We start from the raw sequence: 24363 nt of genomic DNA, 5'->3' as shown, positions 1-24363 counted from the left end.
TCAATTTGTTAATGATTTTGTTTAATAAACTTTATTATACATGGGTTGATAAAGATTATGAACTAGGTGTTGGAATGTTGGCGTGTTGCAACATCCAATCCAAAATGTTTACCGAAACAAAGATAAAAAATCCGATCTGATCCGATCCGAGGTTAATTTGGATTAAATTCGGATTGCATTTTACAAAATTCAGAATCCGAAATGTGCAAAATCTAATCCGATATGACTGATGAACATGCACTAGTCTCTCCACTCTCAATTTTGTGAGCAAATTTTGGGTACAAAAGCGCCTTTGGCCTTGAAAAAAAATGGTAGGGAAAATGCTTTCTTTTTAATAGAGTGCGCGAAATACGTTGCCAGCGTTAAAGTTGAGGGAAATTGTAACGTCTCAAAATTTTTAAGTGACCATTTTAACAAAATTACTTGGCAGAGACGAGGGGAATGGTTTTTTATGGCCATTTATAAATTTGAACAGAAAAATTTGGCTTTTCAAGATGTGTTGTGTGTTGTGTTTAGCGGTGGGTGTTCGATATTTAGTTTGGTATTTTTAAAGTTTATTTCGGTGATTGATAATTGCAAATAGATATCAAATATCGAATTTTCATAGTTCGGTCCGGTACGGCAAAATAAAACTTCAGTACGGTAATTCAGTAATTATGTATTGAAAGAAAGTATCTTTTGACAAGATAAGTTCATAATTTGTCCAACATTTGACACGTTAGCTTTTAGAGAAATCACATAGAGGTTAGATCTAGACTCTCAAGCCCTAACATAAAAAAAATTGGCGTCGCGGGTCATTAAGTCATCCAAATCACTTGTTAATGTTATCTTATGTAATAATTTACTGACATATCAAACGAACGAATTAAATTATTATTTTTATCACATTTATTTAAAAAGTACTATAATAATTTAAAAATCCAAAAACTAAATCAAAGTTTTCAACTTAATTAATCTTCTTATGCTTGTTTCTGAATCAAACAGTCTATTTGTTCTTGTATAGTTTCTTTTGAAAGGGCTTTTATTTCCTCAAATGTCTTAGTGGTTCGAACAAGAATTCCTAGGTCGAGTGTTGCTTTCAGGATCAAAAAAGTTTTAAGAATTGCCTCTATTACTCTTATCTTTAATTGTTGTTAAGACTGCCCCTCGATCTGAATGAAAGCTGAGGGAATTTGAAAGCAATTCGTGACTCTAATTAACTTGGATTCGTCCCGAATAAACTCTATTAAAAGGGAATTGTTTCCAACCAAAAAAAATCATTCTCAATCATCAAACTTGAGACCTCTAGTTAAAAATTAAGCGATCCTACCTATCCTATTACAACCTTTGGTGATGGGTATGATCCTTTCTCCCCAATAAAAAAAGGAATCATATGGGGAGAGGAAGAATACTTGGAGTTAGTTTGAAACATCCCTTTGGAATTATTCAGAAGCTTGAACCCCAAAACGAATATCGAACAACGGGTGACAAAAAAAAAACACCGTCACACGAACTAATCTCTACTACTTTTGTTATGTTCGGATATTTGATCAATTTGAAAGTCCACGCTACTTGGGAAAAAAATCTAGCACACTCCATGAATACTCTTTCACAGACTATATGAGTAGAATAGGAACAATTCCCACTTAATACCTTAAAAACTTAGTTATTTACCAAGAGGACCAATGGTCGATTCCCACTTAATGAATTTTTTAGACTAGACAAAAAAGAATAGGGACATCCAAAATCTCTCATAACAATTAATGATCTAGCAATACTATATTCAAAAATTAAGCAATTAAGAAGAATATATTTCACTAAATTCAAACTGGTACAAGTTATGTCACTATATAAGTACCTAAAATCTGTACAATACACCCTTTATAACACCATAAAACAGACACTCATGTTCGGCGAATTCCTGATTTGGTGCTGATCATCCAGGGCCGACTTTAGGAATGTCATAGTGCTCGCTCGTGTTCGCCAAGTACTGATTGAAATCTTCGATTAGGTCACGATGTGATTAATTAGCAATCTTGGCCATGTCATGTAGGTCAATCTTCTCTCTTTGTTCGATGTATCGCCTCTCTGCAAGGGTTAGATTATCATCCCAGCGACCAGCATTTTCCTCACCAACGGATTTAGTAGCATTTGTGATCTCTTCCTTGCTAGGATCATCTATAGATCCACTACCACCATCTATAACATCCGGTCAGAAACATTTAGTTAAGTGGGCAGACAAGAGAAACCAAATATCATCTATCACAAGCATACAAGACGAAATGTTTTTGTTCCGCTATCTAGGTTGGAACCAGTGATGGAGCTAGGATTTTCACTAAAGGGAGCCAAAATAAAAAGAAGTAAACACATAAAGAAGTCAATGGATTCAACAAATACTGCTTCCGTCCCAATTTATGTGGCACACTTTCCTTTTTAGTTTGTCCAAAAAAAAAATGTCACCTTGCTATAATTAGAAGCAACTTAACTTTAAAATTCTACTTTAACCTTAGTGAAATGATTTGTAGTCACACAAAGTCTAAGGTTTGTTTTAGACCACAAATTTCAAAAGTATTTCTTTCTTTCTTAAATGTTATGCCTAACCAAACAGTGCCACGTGAATTGGGACAGAAGGAGTAGTATATATACATAATAAGAAATTTACCTATCTACACAGTGTAAATTTTTCAAGGGTGTCAGTTGACATCCCTTCAACAAAGGTGGCTCTGTCATTAGCCGAAACCATGGAGTATAGCACAGATACTCATCCAATAGTGTTTGGAAACAATGAGAATAAGATATAGCTATTAAATGAAGTTCAACTGCTGGAAAGCATCAAACATTGTAGTTCCTCAATGTTCAAGGTTAATGTGGTAAGAGTTGTTAAATGTGTCAAGAACAGAGAAAACAAAAGAGAAATTGAAGAATGGCTATCTCAATTACTTGATTCCCTTACATCATAATACATTGGTATTTATATACAAGAGAAATAAGAGAGGAAAGGAAGTAAAATATCCTACACTAAATGTAAATCCTACAAAATATTCTTCCACTAATGTTACATAATATTCTACACTAAATGTAGAATATCCTTAATAATATTTCATATATTCATAGTATCTCTTCATATTCACCATATCGAGAATATCTTAATGTAGATATTCTACAATCTGTCCATTGTGCTAACATCCCCCCTCAAATTGATGCCAGTGGATCAACAAGCATCAATTTGCGTACTAGAAACCGATGACGTTGTCGTTCCATTGATTTTGTAAACACATCAGCTATCTGAAGATCACTGGATACATGTGGAAGAGTAATAACTCTTCTATCTACAACTGCTCTGATAAAATGACAGTCCACTTCAATATGCTTGGTTCTTTCATGATAAACTGGATTGGTTGCAATCTGAATGGCACTTGTGTTGTCAGCATGGAGAGGAGTAGGACTAGATTGAAGAAATCCTATTTTTGCAAGTAAACCACGAAGCCAAATAATCTCGGAACAAGCAGTAGACATTGCTCGATATTTATCCTCCGTTGAAGATTTTGAAACACGATCTTGCTTCTTGCTCTTCCAAGATATCAAAGAATCTCCGAGAAACATGCACCATCCCATGACGGAGCGGCGAGTATCAGAACATCCAGCCCAATCAGAATCACTAAACGTTTTAAGCTGAATAGGAGAACCACTAGGAAAAAATAATCCACGAGTAGATGTTCCTGAGAGATATCGAATGATGCGACGAACAACCACTAAATATAGATGACGGGGAGTCTGCATAAATTGACTGACTTGTTGAACTGCAAAAGAGATATCAGGCCTAGTAATAGTAAGATAATTTAGGCTCCCAACTAATTGTCGAAACAAAGTTGGATTAGGAATAAGATCTCCTTCATCACGGCGATACTTTACATTCAATTCTAATGGAGTATCAACAGAAGGTGATTCTTGAAGACCATCCAAAGCAATCAAATCCTGAGTATATTTGTGCTGGTTTAAGAAAACACCTAAAAAATTATAATGAACTTCCAACCCCAAGAAATATGTTAGAGTACCAAGATCTTTCATATGAAAAGAATCCTTAAGTTGCTGCTGGAGGCTAGTGATTAATGAAGAATCAGTTCCTGTGATAATGATGTCATCTACATATACCAAAAGAAGAACACAACCTGTAGATGTTTTCCGAATAAACAAATATGAGTCATATTTACTTTGTTCAAAAGAGAATTGAAGCAAAGTAGATCGAAACTTGTCAAACCAAGCTCTGGGAGCTTATTTTAATCCATACAAAGATCGCTTCAACTTGCAAACATCTGATGTGGGTGATGAAAACAAACCAGGTGGAGGTTTCATATAAATATCTTCTTTCAGATCACCATGGAGAAAAGCATTTTTTACGTCCATTTGATGAAGAGGCCAGTTCTGTGATGCAGCAATGGCAATAATAGTTCGCACCGTAGTCATTTTTGCTACTGGTGCAAAAGTCTCCTCATAATCCACACCATACTCTTGTTTGTTACCAAGGACAACCAAGCGAGCTTTGTACCTATCAAGAGTTCCATCAGAATGAAATTTAATTGAATAAGCCCATTTATATCCAATTGGCCGGACATTTGAAGGACATGAAACAATGTCCTATGTGTCATTTTCTTTAAAAGCCAAAAGTTCTTCCTCCATTGCTTTCTGCCAACATTCATGCTTGGAAGCTTGTGAGTAACAAGTTGGAACATAAATGGTGGATAAAGTAGAGGAAACAACATACCAATTAGGAGTACGTCGCAGTCTAGTAGATCGCCGAGTAGGCTCAAGAGAAGTAGGCCTTGAAGAAATCTCAAATTCTAGTTGTGGAGCAGTCTCAGGTGGTGGATCAGTATTGGGAGGGGGTAAAGCTGGCCGACGTCGTTCATACACAAATCCAGGTTTGAACCGCTTAGAAGAAGATGACAAATCCTCAAAAGTAGGAAGAATAGGAGAAACAGAAGATGACTCAACATGAGTAGGAAATAAATACTGATTCTCAAAGAAAACAACATTTCTAGAAATACGAAATTCGTTAGAACTTGGATCATAGCAAATAAACCCTTTCTGAGAAGTACTATAACCCATAAAAGCACATTTAGTAGATTGAGCAGAAATTTTATTGCATCGAGAAGGAGGCAGATGTACAAAATAAACACAACCAAATGTATGAAAATTATGATAACTAGGATTATGATGATAAAGGCGATAATATGAAGACTCGAGATTTAACACTTTAGATGGCAGCCTATTTATTAAATAGACAGCAGTAGACAAAGCTTCCACCCGGTATTTGGATGGGACAAAAGACTCAATCAATAAAGTACGAGTGACATCTAAGAGATGGCGATTTTTACCCTCAGCAACCCCATTTTGTTGTGGCGTATATGGGCAAGAGTGTTGTGAGACAATTCCTTTCTCAAGTAAGAAATTATTGAATTCATGAGACATATATTCTCCACCAGAATCAGATCTTAATATTTTGATGCATGTAGAAAATTAATTCTCAATATAAGCCAAAAATGTCTTGAATATGGAAAATACCTCAGATTTGAAACGGAGAAAATATACCCATGTAAACCATCTATAAATGTCACAAAGTATTTGAAATGAGCATGAGAAGTAATTGGTGAAATGCCTCAAACATCACTATGAATGACATCAAAACATTTTGTAGCACGACTACCAAAATTAGGAAAAGGAAGAGTTTTACTTTTGCCTAATTTACAAGTTGAACAATTAAATAAAGCAGCTGAAAATTGATTTTTATTTCCCAATAAACCAAAATTCGATAAATGAGACAACACAATAGAATTTGGATGTCCTAGACGCTTATGCCAAACCTCAATCTTACTAGCAGCAGAAGTAAAAGCAAAATATAGAACAAGAGGAATGGAAAAATGTATAGAAAACAATCTTCCAACTTTAGGCCCCTTCGCGATTACCGTCCCCGACACCTGATCCTGCACAAGACAACCATTACGAGAAATATTCACATCACAATTATTTTCTACCAATTGTCCAACTGAAATAAGACTAGTTGAGAGTTTTGGTGACACAAAAACATTCTTGAAAGTTGGAGTAATGTCCCCAACCTTGGTAATGGGTAAATTACTACCATTGGCAACCTGAATTTGTGATGGACCGTGATACTTACAAACATTTTTTAGTATACTTGTTAAGTTGGTCATATGATTGGAAGCACCAGAATCAACAAGCCAAAAGTTAGATACAACATCATTACCTTGTAATCCCAAAGCCGAAAAGGCTGACACGATCATTTGTTGGACCATTTCAGGAGTAAGAATTTGTCCTGCAGAAGATGAGTTGTCAGTTGTGGAACCATTTACCTCAGCTTGAAAAGCATTGACCCTACGATTTTGAGGGCGTGTGGGACACTCTTTGATAATACGTCCATGTTATTTACAGTAGTTACAAAACTTCTTGCCACAATTGCTAGCAATATGACCATATTGCTTGCAGCTATAGCATTGAGTTCTAGTCATATCTCTGCCCTTTCCTTTTCCTTGAGCAGCAAATGCAACAGTGACATCATTTGCTTGCTTGAAAGCATTTTGTGTGACAAGACGCTGCTCTTCACGAAGTAATTCCCTAAAACAAACATCCAAAGAGGGAGACGGGTCACGATTCATCAAGTTAAAGCGAACACTCTCAAAATCGTATCGCAATTTCATCAAAAATTGGTCTCGCTTGCTTTGCTCATGAACTGCTTGAATTATAGAGATAGATTCAGCAGGTATTTTAGCATAAACAATATCAGTAAATTCAGCCCATAAATTCTGAAATCCAGAATAATAATCCTGAATAGAGAGACCTCCTTGGGAGTAATTAGCAATTTCATGCTCTAGCTGAAATCTTCTAGCGCTATTGTCTTGATTGTAAACCTTTTGTAAATAATCCCACATGGCCTTTGCAGTCTTGTACGGCCTGAGATTAAGAACAGTAAGAGGGTCAATTGACCCTAAAATCCATGTCATCACTCGAGCATCCTTGACCTTCCACTGACCTAACTTTGTAGGATCATTAGGAGCAGGATCACTTCCATCTATATGGCCCCATAATTCTTTTCCCGTGACAAAAAGTTGAAACTGAATTTCCCAAGCTGAATAATTTTTTTCAGTGAAACGAACACTGAAAGACTCAAATTGATGTGAAGTCATGTTTCTGAATAGAGAAAATCAAAAACACAATGACACAAAAAAATAGCTAGAATAACCAAGACCAAAACCAAAACCAAGAGCCCTAGATTCTTAGGACTGCTTGTTGACGAACAGTCAAGAGAACTAAACTTTCAATTTTTTTTTTTAAAGAACCACAAATGAAAGACACTATGAATCAAAATAATGAGAAGAAGGCTTTGATACCATGTCAAGAACAGAGAAAACAAAAGAGAAATTGAAGAATGACTATCTCAATTACTTGATTCCCTTACATCAGAATACATTGGTATTTATATACAAGAGAAATAAGAGAGGAAAGGAAGTAAAATATCCTACACTAAATGTAAATCCTACAAAATATTTTTCCACTAATGTTACATAATATTCTACACTAAATGTAGAATATCCTTAATAATATTTCATATATTCATAGTATCTCTTCATATTCACCATATCGAGAATATCTTAATGTAGATATTCTACAATCTGTCCATTATGCTAACAAAATGACACCTTCTAACCATACCTATCAGATCACTAAACTCGAGTTTATTGCTTAAATGGTCACTGAATTATTATAAATAGGTGAACAAAGTCACTTTTATTTCTTTTGTATCAGAAAAGTCACTTATCTTTTGCTATTTCACTAAAACAGATTTAATAGTCCAATGACGGTTTAAGCAATGAACTTCACTAAAAAAATGGTCATATATACATTTGAGTGAGATAACAAAAGGTAAGTGACTTTTCTGATACAAACAAATATTTCTAATAGTGCAGTGACTATTTAAGCAATAAACTCCACTAAACTCTACCGCGCATTTGATGATTGAAAAATGTGGAGTTTAGGACTATTAGTTTGTATCAGAAGAATAAATTGTTCAGCTCATCATGGACTCGCTATCATCCATAAAGTTTCATTGTACTCCAACTTGAATGTGGGGGGAGGGACAGAGGAATCTGTACAGCGGAACAGTAATACTAAAATGCAAGAATTTATAAATTTCAATATATCACCAACTCTCATAGTCCTTCTTTTGTTTCTTTTTCTTTTTCTTCATTCCAGCTGATTTTACATCCAATGCCTTTCCCTTTAGTTTCAACTTCCCGCCAGCCACATTATCATATGCAGACATTTCTGTTAGAAGATTCAAAAAACAACGTTGAGCTCTTCAGCCAGAATAACAAGAACTGTAAGGAAGCACACTATTGGGTATTGATAAGCTTAATATGCAACCATTGAGTACATGTCATATTTTCAAACTGAAAATCTGTCTGTGGTACATCAGTAAGTTAAGGTGCACAAATAATGCATACTACACATATATTATTTATGCCTAAGGCTAGCAAAATGGTCAAAAGAAACCAGTAACCATACATGCGGACCCATATATATGGGTTGGATAACTCACCATTTAAAAATTGATCAAATATGGATATTATCTACCAAAAAATGGATATCCATATTATCAATAAGCATTTGTCTTCTTGTTATTTTTCATGATATCTTGCTTTTTGGGAGTCTAGGCTTATTTTGACTTTTAGCTTGTGTTCTCACCTGGCCGTGAATCCGTCGGTTAACCCATTTTTTATCCGTGTTAAGTATGGGCGGGTCGGATATTTTTTCTGCTTTTTGTTTAACCCGTTTTCAACCAGCCCATATCCGACCTGATCCACCCGTTTGCCACTCCTATTACATCATGCCCACTTTTATCGGTTTTAAAATATACAGAATCTTGACAAGCTGTAAATACTTTTCCTTTGTTATAAGCACGACTTATATTATCTCAAATCGAACGACACAATCAGTGAGGATTCATATAGCTAGCTCCAACTCCAAGTCTCCAACTAGCTCGGATTGAGACAGAGTAAGGTGCTTGATTAGAACAAGCCGTAGTTTGAGTGTCTAAATAAAATTTACTGAAAAGTTTAAGGCGATGTTGATGTATTAAACCTATTTGTAATAATAGTTGGTAATCTCCAAAGGGTATCCTATACCCAGATGCATGGACATATATTTGCAATTTACATAAGGGAATGACAAGATAAATTTAACACAACCCTCAAAAACACGTATATCCTAGGATCCCAGTTATCCCGGAATTAGTTATTTCACCTTCAGGATAAAATAACACTACAACCCGAGATAACTAATCCTGGATTAGTTATACTGTGATTTTCCAACCAAACGTGGATAAACTCATCTCAAATTTAATCTCGGGACTATTTATCCAATGTGCCCTAAAGGTTATGATATTTACAGTGATAACAAATTACAAGTATTAATCTTGTACAATTAAAAAAAATAGATAATTTGAAATCTGAAATTTAAAGAAGAGTTACTGAAAGTGGAGAAAGGATTTGAAACTTCAATTTCAGTTCTACTTCTCAGAAGATTTGCTTTTGAGCAGTTTTTTTCTTCTTTTATATACGTGTTAGAACTTAGTTGTGCATTACAGTTCACCCCTAATTCTTTTATATGTTGTCATATTTATCCCTAATAGCCTTTATAAAGGTGAGGTTTATGAACTTTTAATTTATCCCAACTTTGGGACAATTAAGTTACATCCTTTCATATTGTAATTAATTTCACTTTGAAAATAAATAAAAAGGTTGTTTCGACTTCTTTTTATAGTAGTGTCACTTTTGTTTAATTGTATATGGGAGTGCAAGGGGTTTCAAAGTTGAATCCCTTTTGTCGAAAAATTACACTATATATATAAGGTCAATTTGTTTATTTATGTATAAATATTAAGTTTTGATTCCCTTTAACAAAATATGAACTTCAACTCAGCGGTCAAAGGGCATAATGTTTAGCCCATTGTTGTGGGTTTGAGTCTCGCTAGAGACAATCTATTTACATTTTTGAATCCCCTTGTCGAAAATCTTGACTCCGAATGTATCAGATATAGGATTAATTATTACTGTATCCATCTTATATGCTCCAATCCGTTAATCTCATATTTAATGTATCGTTTCATATTTTGAGAGTTAACTAATTCTCCTGATTTGATTTCTAAAAAGTTTGATTTATTTATGTTTTAGATATGGTAATAATTTTTGATGCAGGAGTACGTAAAACTCGAAAAAGAACTCATTACAAATTAGTCAAATTGATGATTGAAAATAAAAGTATATAATATTCCATTTGAAACCAAAATAATAATTTGAAAGGTTAGTCCAATTTATATGGTTGTTATGTGGCAAGCCGAGTTTATAATTTTTTGTAAGATTAGTAATTTCAAAAATTTCGAATATATAAATCTGAAGTTGGCATTGCTTGTGCAGTTTAAACTTCGGACATTTATGAGGCAGCCTCCAAAACGTACATGTTTGAAGTTTCCACGGTCCCCAAAACCCTTTTTCAATCTCCGGTAGCCTCTGATTTAAGAAATGTGTACTGCTCTCACTAAATACTTAGATAAATAAGACACATTTGCTATGCACAACTTTTGATCCTTTCATCTTACCGAAGGCAGTTCTCCGTGCACTGGACACGTAGCTTATTGCATCAGTTGCGACATGGATGGAAATGCATGCTATGACAACTTTTCAACAAATATATTGCACCAGTTGGGTTCTATAATAAGATGGGTTATTGAGATTGCCACATATTGAGTTTGATATTGATCCATGATTAAGACATACAAGGCTTGTAGTTTTGTACTCTTTTTTGTTTTGAAAGATGAATAAAATGTGCCAATTTTTTTTAGGGATAAGAAAAGTGCTATCAGTAGAAAGCTTGACAAGAAAAGAGACACATAATAATGTGATTACCCTGTAAAGTTTAAGAAAACACCTCTCATCCTGCTTCTAACCTTATTCCTTAATTTATACCGGAGGTAACTTGCCGTAATTAGAGAGGTGCAACCAATTCAAGTTCCCTCACCTTTAACAGGAAAAAAAGAAGTTAATCTTTCGCAAAAACATTAGGTGATTTCGCCCTATTTGTCCAAGCCTTGATGGACAGAGTTACCCGATAGCTCTTCCGTGAGAAGTAGCACGTACCTCGTGGAGTTATTCGAGGTGCGCGCAAGCAGAGGCGGAGTTAGGATTTGAGGTTTGGGGGTTCGGAATTTTAAGACATGACAACGACCTCAAGCTAATGTATAATAACCCCCAAGCTAATGAACAAGTACCAGTATTTAATATATTTAAAAAAAGGGATAAACTGAAAGAGTTCTTGTACGTGCCAGTCACCAGTTGGGTTTTTGGACTCCGACAGACGATGGGTGGCTGGTGGGCAAAAACTTTTGTAGTTTTGAAGAAGAAAAAGACCAAATAGGTTTTGGGTCTTTGTAGAAATCTGATTTTTGGTTTGATGTTTGTGATAGAAACGGAGAGCCTCTTTTGTTTTAGAGTAGAACGTTCTTTTTGCATTTTTAATTGTCAATCTTATGTTTTTAAAAATAAACCTTTTTTTTGTTAAAAAAAAAAAAGCTTATATGAGAGAAAGGGCAAAATCGTGTAGCAAAGGGCAAAAGTGTATATACATATTATTATGTGCTTCTCAAAAGGGAAAAAGTATGTTGGAAGCGGGATTCAAACCCACAGCTTGGACGCGGAAGGCTTTATCCCTTCTTCCTTGCCACTGGATCACCAGCTTACTTTTGTAAGTGGGTTTGCACTGAGATAGATATATACATTTACTGGAATTTCTAATACAAATACATGGTCTATGCAAAAGCTACTGGGTTCAGCCGAACCCCTTGTTATACTGTAACTCGCCCCTGCGCGCAAGCTGACCCCAACACCACAGTTATAAGAAAAAAAAGGAGTTAATGTATCAATTGATCATGAAAGCAAGTAGCTAATAAAATTAAAGGCGGTACGGACTGCCATGGAAATTGAAGTTTGTTTCAATAGCAAGCCAAGAAACAAACTGGAGAGAGCTCCAAGCTAAACCAAGCTGGTTTGTGCTCATAAGTCACATGCAATGTATAAAAGAAAAATCAAGGAAATAATTTGCTCAATGGAAGATTACTAGGTAGCAAGAAAAATGGATAATAGATGCTATTGCAAAGGATTGATTTGTTTAGTTGAAGTTTCCCTTCACCGTGAATCGTTCAATATTAATTATCTAGTATGTTGTTCTACCAAAATCTAATAGATTCCAATGAAGAAACTTGGTTTTGGATTTGGTCCATCAACTAGGCATCAGATTTCACAGCAATAGCCCAAATTCAGAAATAGGATGATCTTTTGAGATTAAGAAAAAATGCACAAATATGGACAATACAAGGACCCTGGATCAAACACTGAAATGAAAATGGCCAAAAGTTTTCTAACCTTTCAAATATATATTTGAATTCGATAAAAGATGCTGAATGATAAACTTGCACCAACACAAGGAAGATATATAAAGTTCTCGATAAGCAACAATGAAATTCTGAACTGTTCTTCGTTAAGAAAGCTCATATAGTCCACTTCACAGTCCAAAGAATGAGACAATGAGAGATTGTACCACAGCCTAGAAGAGAAAATATGAAACAAAAGAAAATGATAGTATGCATGATAGCTGAAACTTATATAATTTTCACTTATTGTAGATACCACCAGATATGATACTTCAAGAGAGTAAAAACACATCGCTATCAACAAAAAGCATGATACGACAATGGCAACAGAAATGTTCAGAATTTGACAAAAAAGCCGAAGGGTACTCCAATAAGCATTTCATAGCAATAAAAATATCAGAGTAATATCAACATGTAAGGATTACAAAAGTCACCTCTCATACTGCTTATATGTAGATTAAAGGCAGTAAAGATACCCATGGAATGGAAGTTTGACTCAAAAGCAAGGCAAGAATAGAATAGGACAGAGCATCACGCTAAAACTAAACAGATTCGTGCTCAATTAAAATGTACATATGAAAATAAATTACTTGCTCATTCGAAGGTTAGTAGGTAGTATGAAAATGGCTAGCTTGAATAAAAGCCTAAGACAAACTATCTGAATAATCAGGACACAATCAAAATGTCACTCCCAATCGAAGCACCCCATTAACTTTACCCAAAAGTTAATGTCCCGTTTACCCCAAACAAGGCCACCAAAGTACCTTTTTCAATCAAAATGCTTGACTGATACGCCAGCGTTTTGTCCCTTTGTAGTTCGTTCAATTCAAACAAGTGCAGAGTGAAATGAATAAAGAAATGCAACCTTGAAAACTTTGCAATGAAAGTAAATTGGGATGTTAAAATGGACAACTTATACTTATAGTGGCAGAGTTGTTCTACCAGAACAAAACAATAAATGTTGCCAGATTTTCAACTACATTATACCAGAATTACAGAAGCAAAACATCATATCTTGGAGGAAGTAAGACAAAACAAATACTAAACTCTCCGAGTCTTATGATAAACATTTGAGACTTCAAAGTTGTCGCCCATGATAGTCTTGAGCGAGTAAAAGCTTGGAATGTATCTAGTCGCTACAATGCCACTACCACAAAAATTGACCTTCCTAAACTTCTTCTCTTTTGGGTTGTAAGAAACTAGCTGTGTGCCACGTTCGCTTTGCATCAAGATTTACCCGTCGTTCCAAATTATTATTGGTATAAATCTATCATGACGGATATCTAGCTGAATAAATTCCTTCAAAATGCGATCTTTAGTCCAAGATTCAGCTATTCCATATCTTTCATCCACCATATATCAGTATGCTGAAAAGAGCTATTAACAGACAAACATAGACAATTCCCCAACTCCGCTAGCATCAACCACACAGATGGAGTTTCCAAACCAGGTGGAGTTGGTAGGGGCTTCACTTTTTCTGTCCCGATATTAAAGGAGTAAATGCTGGCACTTTTGTTTTCATCATCCATCCAATGAAGAGAACCATCGACATTAACATTCCTTAGTTTTCTCCATAAAGGTATCGGAGCTTTGCCCTGCATTTCTCCACTTGTTATCATCAAATCCAAGAGTATAAATCTCAAATTCAGATACTTCTGGACGACCACGAAACTTTCTGGTTACTAATCTCAATACTTTATACGGTCCAGAAGCCTCGCTAAAGCAAAATCCATAAACAACACGACGAACCCTTTTCTCCCATTCGGGCAAATTAACCTTCAAATACTCACCCAAAAGAGGATTACTAGTACAAACGGAATGATATTCATTATGCGTCGCGCCATTCAACAAACAAATGAACCCATTAGATGAACCAACTAATGTCAACTTCTTTCAATAAAACTGAAACCAAATATGTCATCATCATCAAACGGAAGCAAGTCATAATGCAAGAATTATACTCATAACTATCTGCTCAACATAATGCAAGAATTATACTCATAACTATCTACTCAACATAATGCAAGAATTATACTCATAACTATCTGCTCTAAGTTCAAGCAGTAACAAGACATAGTCCAATGAAAGCAAAATGCAGGGAAAATGCTCTAAGTTCAAGCAGTAACAAGACATTTCCTATGACCTTAACATTAATTATTTTTAAATTAATTGTATTGATTAGAGTACAAATTTATTGTAGAAAGATAAGGATAATGTTGTAAAAACACATTTTTATTGTAAGTTTTTAAAGGATGCGTAAAAGGAAAAGTGAACAAGTAATATGGAACGGAGGGAGTATTTACGAGTCGGCCACGAGAATTATTATTTCTTTTCATAATTTTTATAATTTGAAAATCAATGTTTTCTCATTAAAATTCCAAATTGAAATTTAAAAAACACCTCAAAACCTGTTTTCACTTTTTTCTATCTCACCTTTTCATTGTTCTTTTCAAATTTTACCCTAATTTTTTTGTTTTTATAAAAACGATCTCATTTAAATTTGATCAACTGTGCCGCCGGTTTAAATTTTGGGTTGGGTCGAGTAAGATCAAATCTTATTAATTTATTTTTATTTATCAGATAGACTTTAAAAAGAGTAAAAAAAATATATTAATCATGACATTTGGATTAGTGAAGCAATTTTTTTTGCTGGCCTTCAAACGCGCCCCTCAAATTGCTGGTCTTTAATTTTTTCTCTTGCCCTAAAAAAGTGGTCGAAAATATTCCAAAGTTTTGAGTTCGAACTTCGGCTCAGTAAAAAAAAAGTAAATCCCAAGGCAAGGTTTCGCGAAAGTTAGGCCTTAAGTTAGGCCTTATAAGACATAACTTCTGTAGTTCTAATTTCTGCCTAAGACAAAAGCTATACCGGACAATGGGTAAAAGATATAACTTCTATATAGAAACTATGTCTTAAGGCATAAGTTGCCTTATATTTTTATTTTCCTCTAGGATTCTACAGAAATTGGGCCTTATTTTTGCCCAAATATCCCTAATTTGCTATGAAATTCTACTTTGTGAATTTTTTTTTTTATACTGCTGGCAACCCCATAAAATTTGTTGTTGAACATGGGCTTGGGCTTTCTTCTCTTGAGTAGCCCATAAGCTAAATTTCGGATCTCATTCAAAAGTCCACTCTTTGACCCGAAAGTAGACACAGTCCATTGTATCATCAAAAAAAACAACAAAAAATCATCTTCTTCTCTGTACAACAAACGAGAAATCAAGAAACCAAAAAAACATTCTCAAACAAATCGAAAAAATGGTAAGAATCAAATATATTCTTAATTCAATTTCCACTAATCAATTATATCAGTTTCTGATTTTTCATTTTTTTTTATTATTATAGGTCTGTGTAATGTGCTTAATACCACTGTTCCTCGTTCCGATCGTTAATTTATTACCTGTTCTCTTTCATATTCTCATGGTAAGATCCTTAACACACTAAATTAATCTTTTAAATAATGGTTTTTATAGTTTTAATTTTCCCTTTTTTTTTGTGGAATTGTTTTAGTCGAAGATTTATAGAATTATGGGGAAGGAGTATCAGCGACCAGAAAGAGCACCTCCTGCTTGTCCTATTAAACCATCAGCTACTAAATCCAATAATTCTGTAAGTTTTTTTTTTTCTATTATAAAGGCGTGATCTTTTTTTTTTTATTTTTTTTTATAACTGGCCAGGTTACACGCACCTTGACTAATTCCACAGTATACCTGGATTTAAAGTCGATGGGTTCAATTCTAAAATTATTAGCATTGAACTCATTATATTTTTAAAGTTATGGGCTCATATCTACTATTTATTGAAATTTTAGTAAATTTTTACAGATAAATTTATGCTTCGCGTTGAAAGTTAGGGGTTTAATTGAACCCATAACCATACGCCTCTGTATTAGGTGCCCAGTAACTCTGTCCACTAACGCTTGGACAGATGAGAAGAAATCACCCTAGTGTTTTTTTTAAAATAAAAAATAAAAAAATCTCTGTTGGGATTTAAACCTGAGAGCTCATGATTCTCAAACCACTTCATTGAACACTAGGACACACCCTTGGGTGCTTATAAAGGCGTGATTTTAAGTTCAAAGTTGTGACTTGCTTTGAAAATTTGTGAGCTGATAAACCCAATGATTCTGTAAGATGTTTGATTAAAGGCGTGATCTTTATTGACTTTCTTGGAAGATTTGTAAGCTAATAAACACAATAATTCTGTAAGTTGTTTGATTGTAAAGGCGCGATTTTTTGTTTTGAAGTGTTGACTTGCTTAAAATATTTGTAAGCAAATAATGACAGCAGAATAACAACGTAGACCTTAGGTTGTTTCTGATAGACCTCGGCTCGAAACAAGTGAAATTAAAGCAGGATTGAGAAAAAATAATGACAGCAGAATAACAAGATGAACAGAACAAATTGAAGAATAAGCTACTACACGAATACTAACTAATACTACTAAATAAGGAAAAGGGCGGAGGAGACTAGCCAGACCCCACTTATGTAAGTCGTAAGCTAATAAACCCAATAATTCTGTAAGTTTTTTCAATTATAAAGGCGTGATTTTTTTGTTTATACATGTTAACTTGCTTGAAAACTTGTTAGCTAATAAACCTAATAATTCTGTAAGTTGTTTGATTGTAAAGGCGTGATCTTTATTGTGTTGACTTGCTTGAAAACTTGTAAGCTAATAAACCTAATAATTCTGTAAGTTGTTTGATTGTAAAGGCATGATCTTTATTGTGTTGACTTGCTTGAAAAACTTGTTAGATAATAAACCTAATAATTCTGTAAGTTGTTTGATTGTAAAGGCGTGATCTTTTGCTTAGATGTGTTGACTTGCTTGACAAACTTTTAAACTACTAAACCCAATAATTAGGTAGGTCGTTGATAATTAGGGCGTGATCTTCTGTTTCAACTTGTTGAAATGGTTGCAAAATTTTTCTTGTTGGGAATATATGAGCTAGAGAATCTTGCTTAGAGTGTTTGATTGAAATTCATTGGTGCCCCGTGTTTGTATTTGTATACACATGCATACAGAATTAGCGGAGTGGATTTGTATAGCCAACCGAACTACTTGGGATTGATACTAGTTGATTCATATATGTGTCGTGTGTGTGTGTGTGTGTATGTTGATTGTAAAGGTTTTTAAAAGTGTTGACTTGCTTGAAAAACTTGTAAGCTACTAGAACCTAATAATTATGTAAGTTGTTTAACTGTAAAGGACTGATTTTTTGTTTCTAAGTGTTGACTTGCTTGAAAAAATTTGTAAGTGGATAAACCCCCAATATTTTGGTAAGTTGTTTGATTGGAAAGGCATGTCTTGTGTTTCAAAGTGTTCACTAGCTTGAAAATTTGTAAGCTACTAGAATCCAATAATTCTCTTTGCTGTTTGATTGTAAAGACGTGATTTTTTGTTTCACTTGACTTGCTTGAAAAATTTGTAAGCTACTAGAACCCAATAAGTCTGTAAGTTGTTTATTAATAAAGGCGTGATCTTTTATTTATGCATGCTGACTTGCTTGAAAAACATTCTGTAAGTGGTTTGATTATTAGGGCTTCTGTAAGTAGTGGTAGTATATAGCCCCAAAACAGCCTCTCTACCCCACAATTTTTTATTTTTTTTTTGGTGGGGGGGGGGGGGGGGGGTTGTAAGGTCTGCATACACCCCACCTTGTAGGATCTCACTGGGTATGCAAGGAATGTAAGTGGTAGTATATGAAATGTGGGTTCGATAGAACCTAGTAGCTTTGTTCTAAACTCTGTATATGTGCTAAAAATAATCAAATATGTACAAAAATTAAATTCAGAACCCAGTTACGAACACTTGAGGTCATGTCCTAGAATCCAGAACCCATAAAGTTTCAAATACTGGCTCCGTCTTTGATTAGGCCATGATATTTTGTTTCAACTTGTTGACTTGCTTGGAAAAATTTGATCTTGGGAAATAAATGAGCTAGATGATCTTGCTTAGCGTGTGTGATTGAAATTCATTGGTGTGCGTCTGTCTGTATGTATACACATAGACCTTAACAAACTGCTTAGTGTTTGCTTGAAATTCAGAGGTCCCACCTGCGTGTATATGTTACCACTACATGCCTAAATAAGCGGAATGGATTCGTATAGCCAACCGAACTACTTGGATTGATACTAGTTGATTCATATAAACTCTCGCGCGCGTGTGTGTGTGTTTTGGGTGGTTGGATATATCTTTTGTTTGGTAATGCGGTGATCAGGTTGTTTGAAATTTGGATATAGGAAATGCAAAATCATTTAGCTTTCTTCAGGAAAGAGTTGTTTTTGTTGGAGTTAGTGACCTCGTTGTGCCTGTAATACCCTTTTATTTGGGGAAGCATTGAAAAAGTGGAGAGTGACTGTTTGAATACCCAGACAGTATTTTTGATGATAACAATTTAGAACATTATATTTTTCTGAAGATGAATGTACATATGTGAAGTATGGGTTGAAGAATCAATGTGCTAAATCTTTGAGGACATTTGACGCACATGATCTTGATTATAGTTTTTGCTTCATTTTTCTAATTTTAATGATAGACAAAAAGAAAGAAACATGCGTTGTACTTGGAAAGAAAATCTGTGTCGTTGTTGACTTGTTTCTTATCCAATCAGCTCTTTCCAGAATGATGAAAATTTTCTATACAAAATTTCCTGATTGCCTGAGATTCATAATGGAAGGGAACACTCTTCTCCAATGATCTGTCATTTGAGTTCAAGCTTTTGTACAGTACTTGGAAATGCGTTTCATGAGGTTTAAGTGTTCGGTTCTTATGAAAATAAGTTTTAGATATGACCCAGTGGCGGATCCAAGATTTACACTCAGGGGTTCGGAAAAAACAACAAAAGCTAAATATAAAAAATAATGTTGTTCTTGGGAATCAAACCTATAGGACACTAGAGACAATTTTGAACACCTTGGACTGCTTGAGCTTACCTTTTGTGCATTTGCTCAGGGTATTCAAAAGTTAATATATGTACATAACACATAGAATCTACCATATATCTATAATATAAGTGTTCGGGTGAACACCCTCACCACCCTCTAAATCCGCCCCTGATATGACCCTCAACGTGATTGAAATATTTCTCTGAGGAGACATTGTAGAACTACTCTGTTAATTAAAAACTTCAAAAAGTCCTGCATTTTGTTTCACGGCCTCCCAAGACATGTTAGACCTCGATTTTTTTGCTCCTGTTTATTTGTCGATTGAAATGAAAAATAACTTCCGCAACTTATAAGTTCATTTGAGACTCTTCACTGCAACGACCTTGCTTATAAGTTTGTTTCCTACACTGGTTAGAGTTCAAATCTTCTTTCGCCTGTTTATTTCTGGATTGAAATGGAGCCACTCCCTGACTTTAAATTTTCTTTCCCTAATTCATATATTATGCTTTATACTATCTTGACACATCACAATATTAGTTTATGCCACATCTAATTTTCTTGGGGGTTTTGACACACTGGTAGTAATTTATGTTCATTGCATAATTGATCAAAAAAAACAAAAAACAAAAAAAATCAAAATGTGCATATTGGCACATCTTTTTTTTTTTTTGATAACATGGGAACCTGCAGCCGCTACCCTTTGGGAACGCACAGGGTAAAACCCCACTCCTGTATAATAGCACGCAAACCACATAGGAGAGGTAACCCGCACTAGGCAAGCCCCGCATGATGTGATTCTAGATGCGAGAATGATAAATTGAACCACAATCACGCAAGCAAGATAAGATACAACAATATGATTAAGAAATATAAAGGAGGGAGAATAAACTTTAGAAGAAAAGATAGAATAATCTAACAATTAAAATGTGATAATCATTAGATTTAAACCAAGGGGGAAGAGAAATTGAACTCATACAAGTAATCAAGAAGGTTCAACTTGGAGAGATAAGAGAATTTCCCCAAAACTCACAAAGGAGCTTTATCCAAGCGTTCATTCAAAAACTAACTAGCCCTAATGTGAAAGTCCCAAACTCATGACGGTTGGAAGAATGGTCCAAAGCCCTTGATGACGACCTTGGTTTTCACCACTTCCTTTGTGAATCCACTTGAGCATGTTGTGGACTTCAAAAGCTCTTTTAATGACTCTTCCATAGCACTTTGAGCTCATCATGGCTGATTGAAAGTTTTCATATTCAAGGTAGCCCACGCCCTCACTCTTGATATTGACCTTGGTACCTCGATTTGCATCACCGCGCGACGAGCTCGACCGAGAAAGCATGCAGGGGTTTCGAACCTGAGAGTCTGAGACCTCCCATTTGGGAGATCCCTACTCAACCAACTCGGCCACCCTTGCGGGTGCATATTGGCGCATCTTCATCTTTCATCAAAAAAAAATATTGGCACATCTTTATGCCTAAAGTTGTTTTATTCCAAGGTATTATGAGCATATGATATCAAGTGAGGAATAAATGGGTCTTCATAACTTGCTAAATAACTTTACATAAATATGCTAAAAGAGAATATATTTGTTCAAATATGAATTCAAGTTTATGGAGAGCAGCTTTTTTATGGTAGCTAGAGGCAAAGCTAGCTGAGTTTCTAGATATGCTTTTACTACATATTGCTTGCTAGTCAAAACCTCAAAGCTCTCACCTCTACTTTTGTTTTCATAACTATTTGACATACTATGTAGATGACTTCCATATATGGCACTAGAATAGATATTGTATTTGTTAGGATAGGCTTCTCTGGAGCTGGACTATTTGATCCATGAACTTTTAGAATTTGCAACTAAAATAGTATGTATAATGTTTTTTCAAGTTACAGGTGAAGAAATGTTTAAAATGGTAGATTCACGAAGTTTATACTAATCCACTAAAAGAGAGAGAGGAGGGGGGGGGGGGGGGGGAGTGTGTGTGTTACGAAGAACGATATTGAATAACATTTTTATTGGATAGAGTTGAATATGGGGGGGGGGGGGGGGGGGGGAGTGTGTGTTACGAAGAACGATATTGAATGACATTTTTATTGTGTAGAGTTGAATCTATAGACATACGCTGTCACTAAATTATGGAATAAAAAGAAGAGATACTATTTCATAATAAAGGTGAACGGTATTTTTCGGGGACATCCCATTAAATTTGCCATTTGCTAAATAGTTAGTTGCAGTACTTGTAGTCTGAGCTTCAAAATCATCAATCTATGGCCTGTTTGAATTATTAAGAAGAAAAAGTGGAAGGAAATGAACGGTTTCTTGCATTTATTATCAAAGAAACACAAAATGGACTCCATAAATCTATTAGTAACTTCAACCCTCAGGGGTTGGCCTGGTGGTAATTGGCTTGAGCCTTGGGGTGCTCCCCTTCAAGGTCTCAAGTTCGAAACCCACTGGGTGCAAACAATTTCTGAGGGCCATCGGACTGGGGTAAAACCCTGAATTAACCGTGGTGCACTTGCGGGAAACTCCTTGCCGAGGGCCTGTGCACCCCCGGGATTAGTCGGGGCTCAAAGAGACCCGGACACCCGGTGCTTAATCAAAAAAAAAAAAATCTATTAGTAACTTCTAAAGGATGGTGGCTATACTTGTCTTTGTGCCATTTGAACTAAAGTTACGTCCTCTTGTTTAGCTTATTTATTGTGTTAACCAATAGCTCAGTATAACAGATGGCATCATGTTTGACAGGTTACAGGAGAAGAACCAGGTTCTGGCGCCCCCCATCCTATACCTAAGGCAGTTGGAGCGGATGATACCAAGCAGGACTAACTTTGGAAGTTTGAAACTTTTAACTGTATTCAGCAAAAGCAAATATCGGTTACTTCCTCCTTGAGACAATGCAGGTTCACCTATATTGGCAAAATGATGTGTCCTACGAAGATCATCTTGGTTAATTTAGTTTGTGGAGATTTGGATAATATGCAACTGAACCTGTTTACATTTTTCTTGGTAACTTGTACATCTATGTTTCAAAGCACACATGACATCTGAATTGTATCTCCAACTTAATAATATTTCTTCAGTTGTGCTATGTTGTGAAAGTGTCATTCTTATGTTAAATTACAGAAAATGATGCTTAAATTGATGTCAGTAGCGCGCTTAACGCCTCCTGTCTCCTATACTGTTGGTCTTGAGTTTTTGAACTGTAACTACATCGATGTATGAGATAGTAAGCGGGGTAAATTCAAGTGACTTTTAACTGTCCTTGCTCTGAGTGTCCTCTCTGTATTAACGAAAATTTCGTCTTCCTCCAGAACCCGAGCTCAGAGAAAAAAAAAAGTAGTGAACCTTTTACATGGATAAGTGGTATTTTTTCTTTTTCTTTTATACCGAGAAATCTAACGGGAGCCAATCCTAGGACAAGTTGTAGCCTTCAAAACTCGGGAATGATGGGCTCGCTCATCTACACTGCTCTACTTAAATACTAGGCTTAGTTAGCTAGGCATAGGGCTCGAACTTGTGGCCTGAGCCACAAATTCCTCAACCTTTGCCAAGTGAGCATGCCCTGGGGGATAAGTGGTATTCTTAACCGGGTCATAGAAGTGCGATTTGGAGTTTCCAAATTCGAATTCCAGCTAAACTTCTGGATTTTAAATAGTTTGCCTCATAAATTACATGTAAGTTGAGTCGGACACTAGAAAGAAAGGAAATAGAAGAAGAAAGGCACCCTCCAAGTCAACTAAAAGATTTAATCATCTGCTTCAGTCACATGCAAATTATGTCGGAAGCTACCGTTATCAAAAGAAAAATAAAATAGCTAGTACTAGGCTGCTTGGAAAATTACATGCAGGTTGAGTCGGGCACTACTGTTGTAGAAAGAAAGGAAATAGTTGAAGAAAAATATGCTACAACTAACATAAACTTTTAGCTCTCAAACATGGCTAGAGTAAGGTCCATGTGCAGGGCTGAGCTACATTCACCGAAAGATGATTAGTTGAACACTCTTCATTGGAAAATTTATGTTGTTTATATATGTCACTTGTCAGATATTGCTTTTTATACATATATAGTGAAATTTAAACACCTTTAGCGAATTTCTCGACTTCGCCATTGTCCACGTGACTCGGATTTTAATTTAATTTAGGATTCCTGCAAAGGAAGATCTTATTTTCATTTGTATTGGGTATCCTTTTCTTGCATAACTGGCAAAAAATCTACCATAAAAAATTGAAGATTTTGTGGGATCATTTACAACTGGCATGCTTGTACCTGCAGTTAATTTTAGGGACCATTTTGTTGAATTTGATGTATATTTCGTTTTTTTCTTGCCCGTGACTTTTAAAATTATGGACATCATGTGCTATTTATTCAATTGATTTAACAAGATTCACCTTAGGAAAAATGTTATCTTTTCCCAAAAGGTGAAAGGGATAGGCTCGAGTCTTCTTTATTATGATAATTTTAAGTTTGTTATCAAGTTTATGATGGATTTTTAGGAGGACAAGTTTCAGGTTAGGCCATTTTTACTGCTGTGATGGAGCCAAACTTTTCATTAGCGAGATGTAGAATATAAAAAGTATACGCGTGAAGAAGTAAGGGAATTCAACATTTACTATATATACGTAAAATGTATCTTCAACCTTATACATACAGTATAATTTTTCGAACTAATTAAAGATTCAAATGTACCCCTTGTGCCCTTAGCTCCACCGCTGCATGTGAAGTTTTAGCACCTTTTTACCTGTCTCTTTCTCCATGGTGCAAACTCTTGATTCTTGAGGATGACTTTGATCCAATATTGGGACTAGTATGCAGTATCTTTGTGTTCATACATCACTTTAATGAGAGAGAACAATTAAACGACCAATACTGAAAGAATTATTCGGTATGTGGGCTGATGAGAGGTAGTATATATCCAATCGAACAATTGAAGTGACACATATGCAAATCTAAAATCTGAACTTCACTTGTTTGAGTGCAAAATTCTACTATATATCCATTTGAT

At 35.2% G+C, this 24363-nt stretch overlaps 1 protein-coding gene and 1 pseudogene across 1 annotated transcript; one reads left to right on the top strand and one right to left on the bottom strand.

Annotated features, from left to right (window-relative positions):
• Positions 1 to 1915: 1915 nt before the first annotated feature.
• LOC132633670 (uncharacterized) lies at positions 1916 to 8314 on the bottom strand (annotated as a pseudogene).
• Positions 8315 to 15595: 7281 nt separating this feature from the next.
• Positions 15596 to 22449, top strand: LOC132629990 (uncharacterized). Its single transcript, XM_060345471.1, has 4 exons — positions 15596 to 15737; positions 15822 to 15899; positions 15987 to 16085; positions 22107 to 22449. Exons 1-4 carry the CDS (start codon positions 15735 to 15737, stop codon positions 22185 to 22187), a joined length of 261 nt encoding a protein of 86 aa, XP_060201454.1. The 5' UTR covers positions 15596 to 15734; the 3' UTR covers positions 22188 to 22449.
• The last annotated feature ends 1914 nt before the right edge of the window (positions 22450 to 24363 follow it).

Source organism: Lycium barbarum, chromosome 3 (assembly GCF_019175385.1).
Source record: "Lycium barbarum isolate Lr01 chromosome 3, ASM1917538v2, whole genome shotgun sequence".
NCBI classification, from domain to species: Eukaryota; Viridiplantae; Streptophyta; class Magnoliopsida; order Solanales; family Solanaceae; genus Lycium; species Lycium barbarum.
The sequence above is the reverse complement of the archived record's forward strand: the minus strand, read 5'-3'. Positions and strand labels throughout refer to the sequence as shown.

Bases quoted from the DNA above. Each gene is read 5' to 3' on its own strand.
- LOC132629990 (XM_060345471.1), top strand. The intron at 15,900-15,986 runs GTAAGATCCTTA...GAATTGTTTTAG, and splicing joins TTCTCTTTCATATTCTCATG to TCGAAGATTTATAGAATTAT. The intron at 16,086-22,106 runs GTAAGTTTTTTT...CATGTTTGACAG, and splicing joins CTACTAAATCCAATAATTCT to GTTACAGGAGAAGAACCAGG.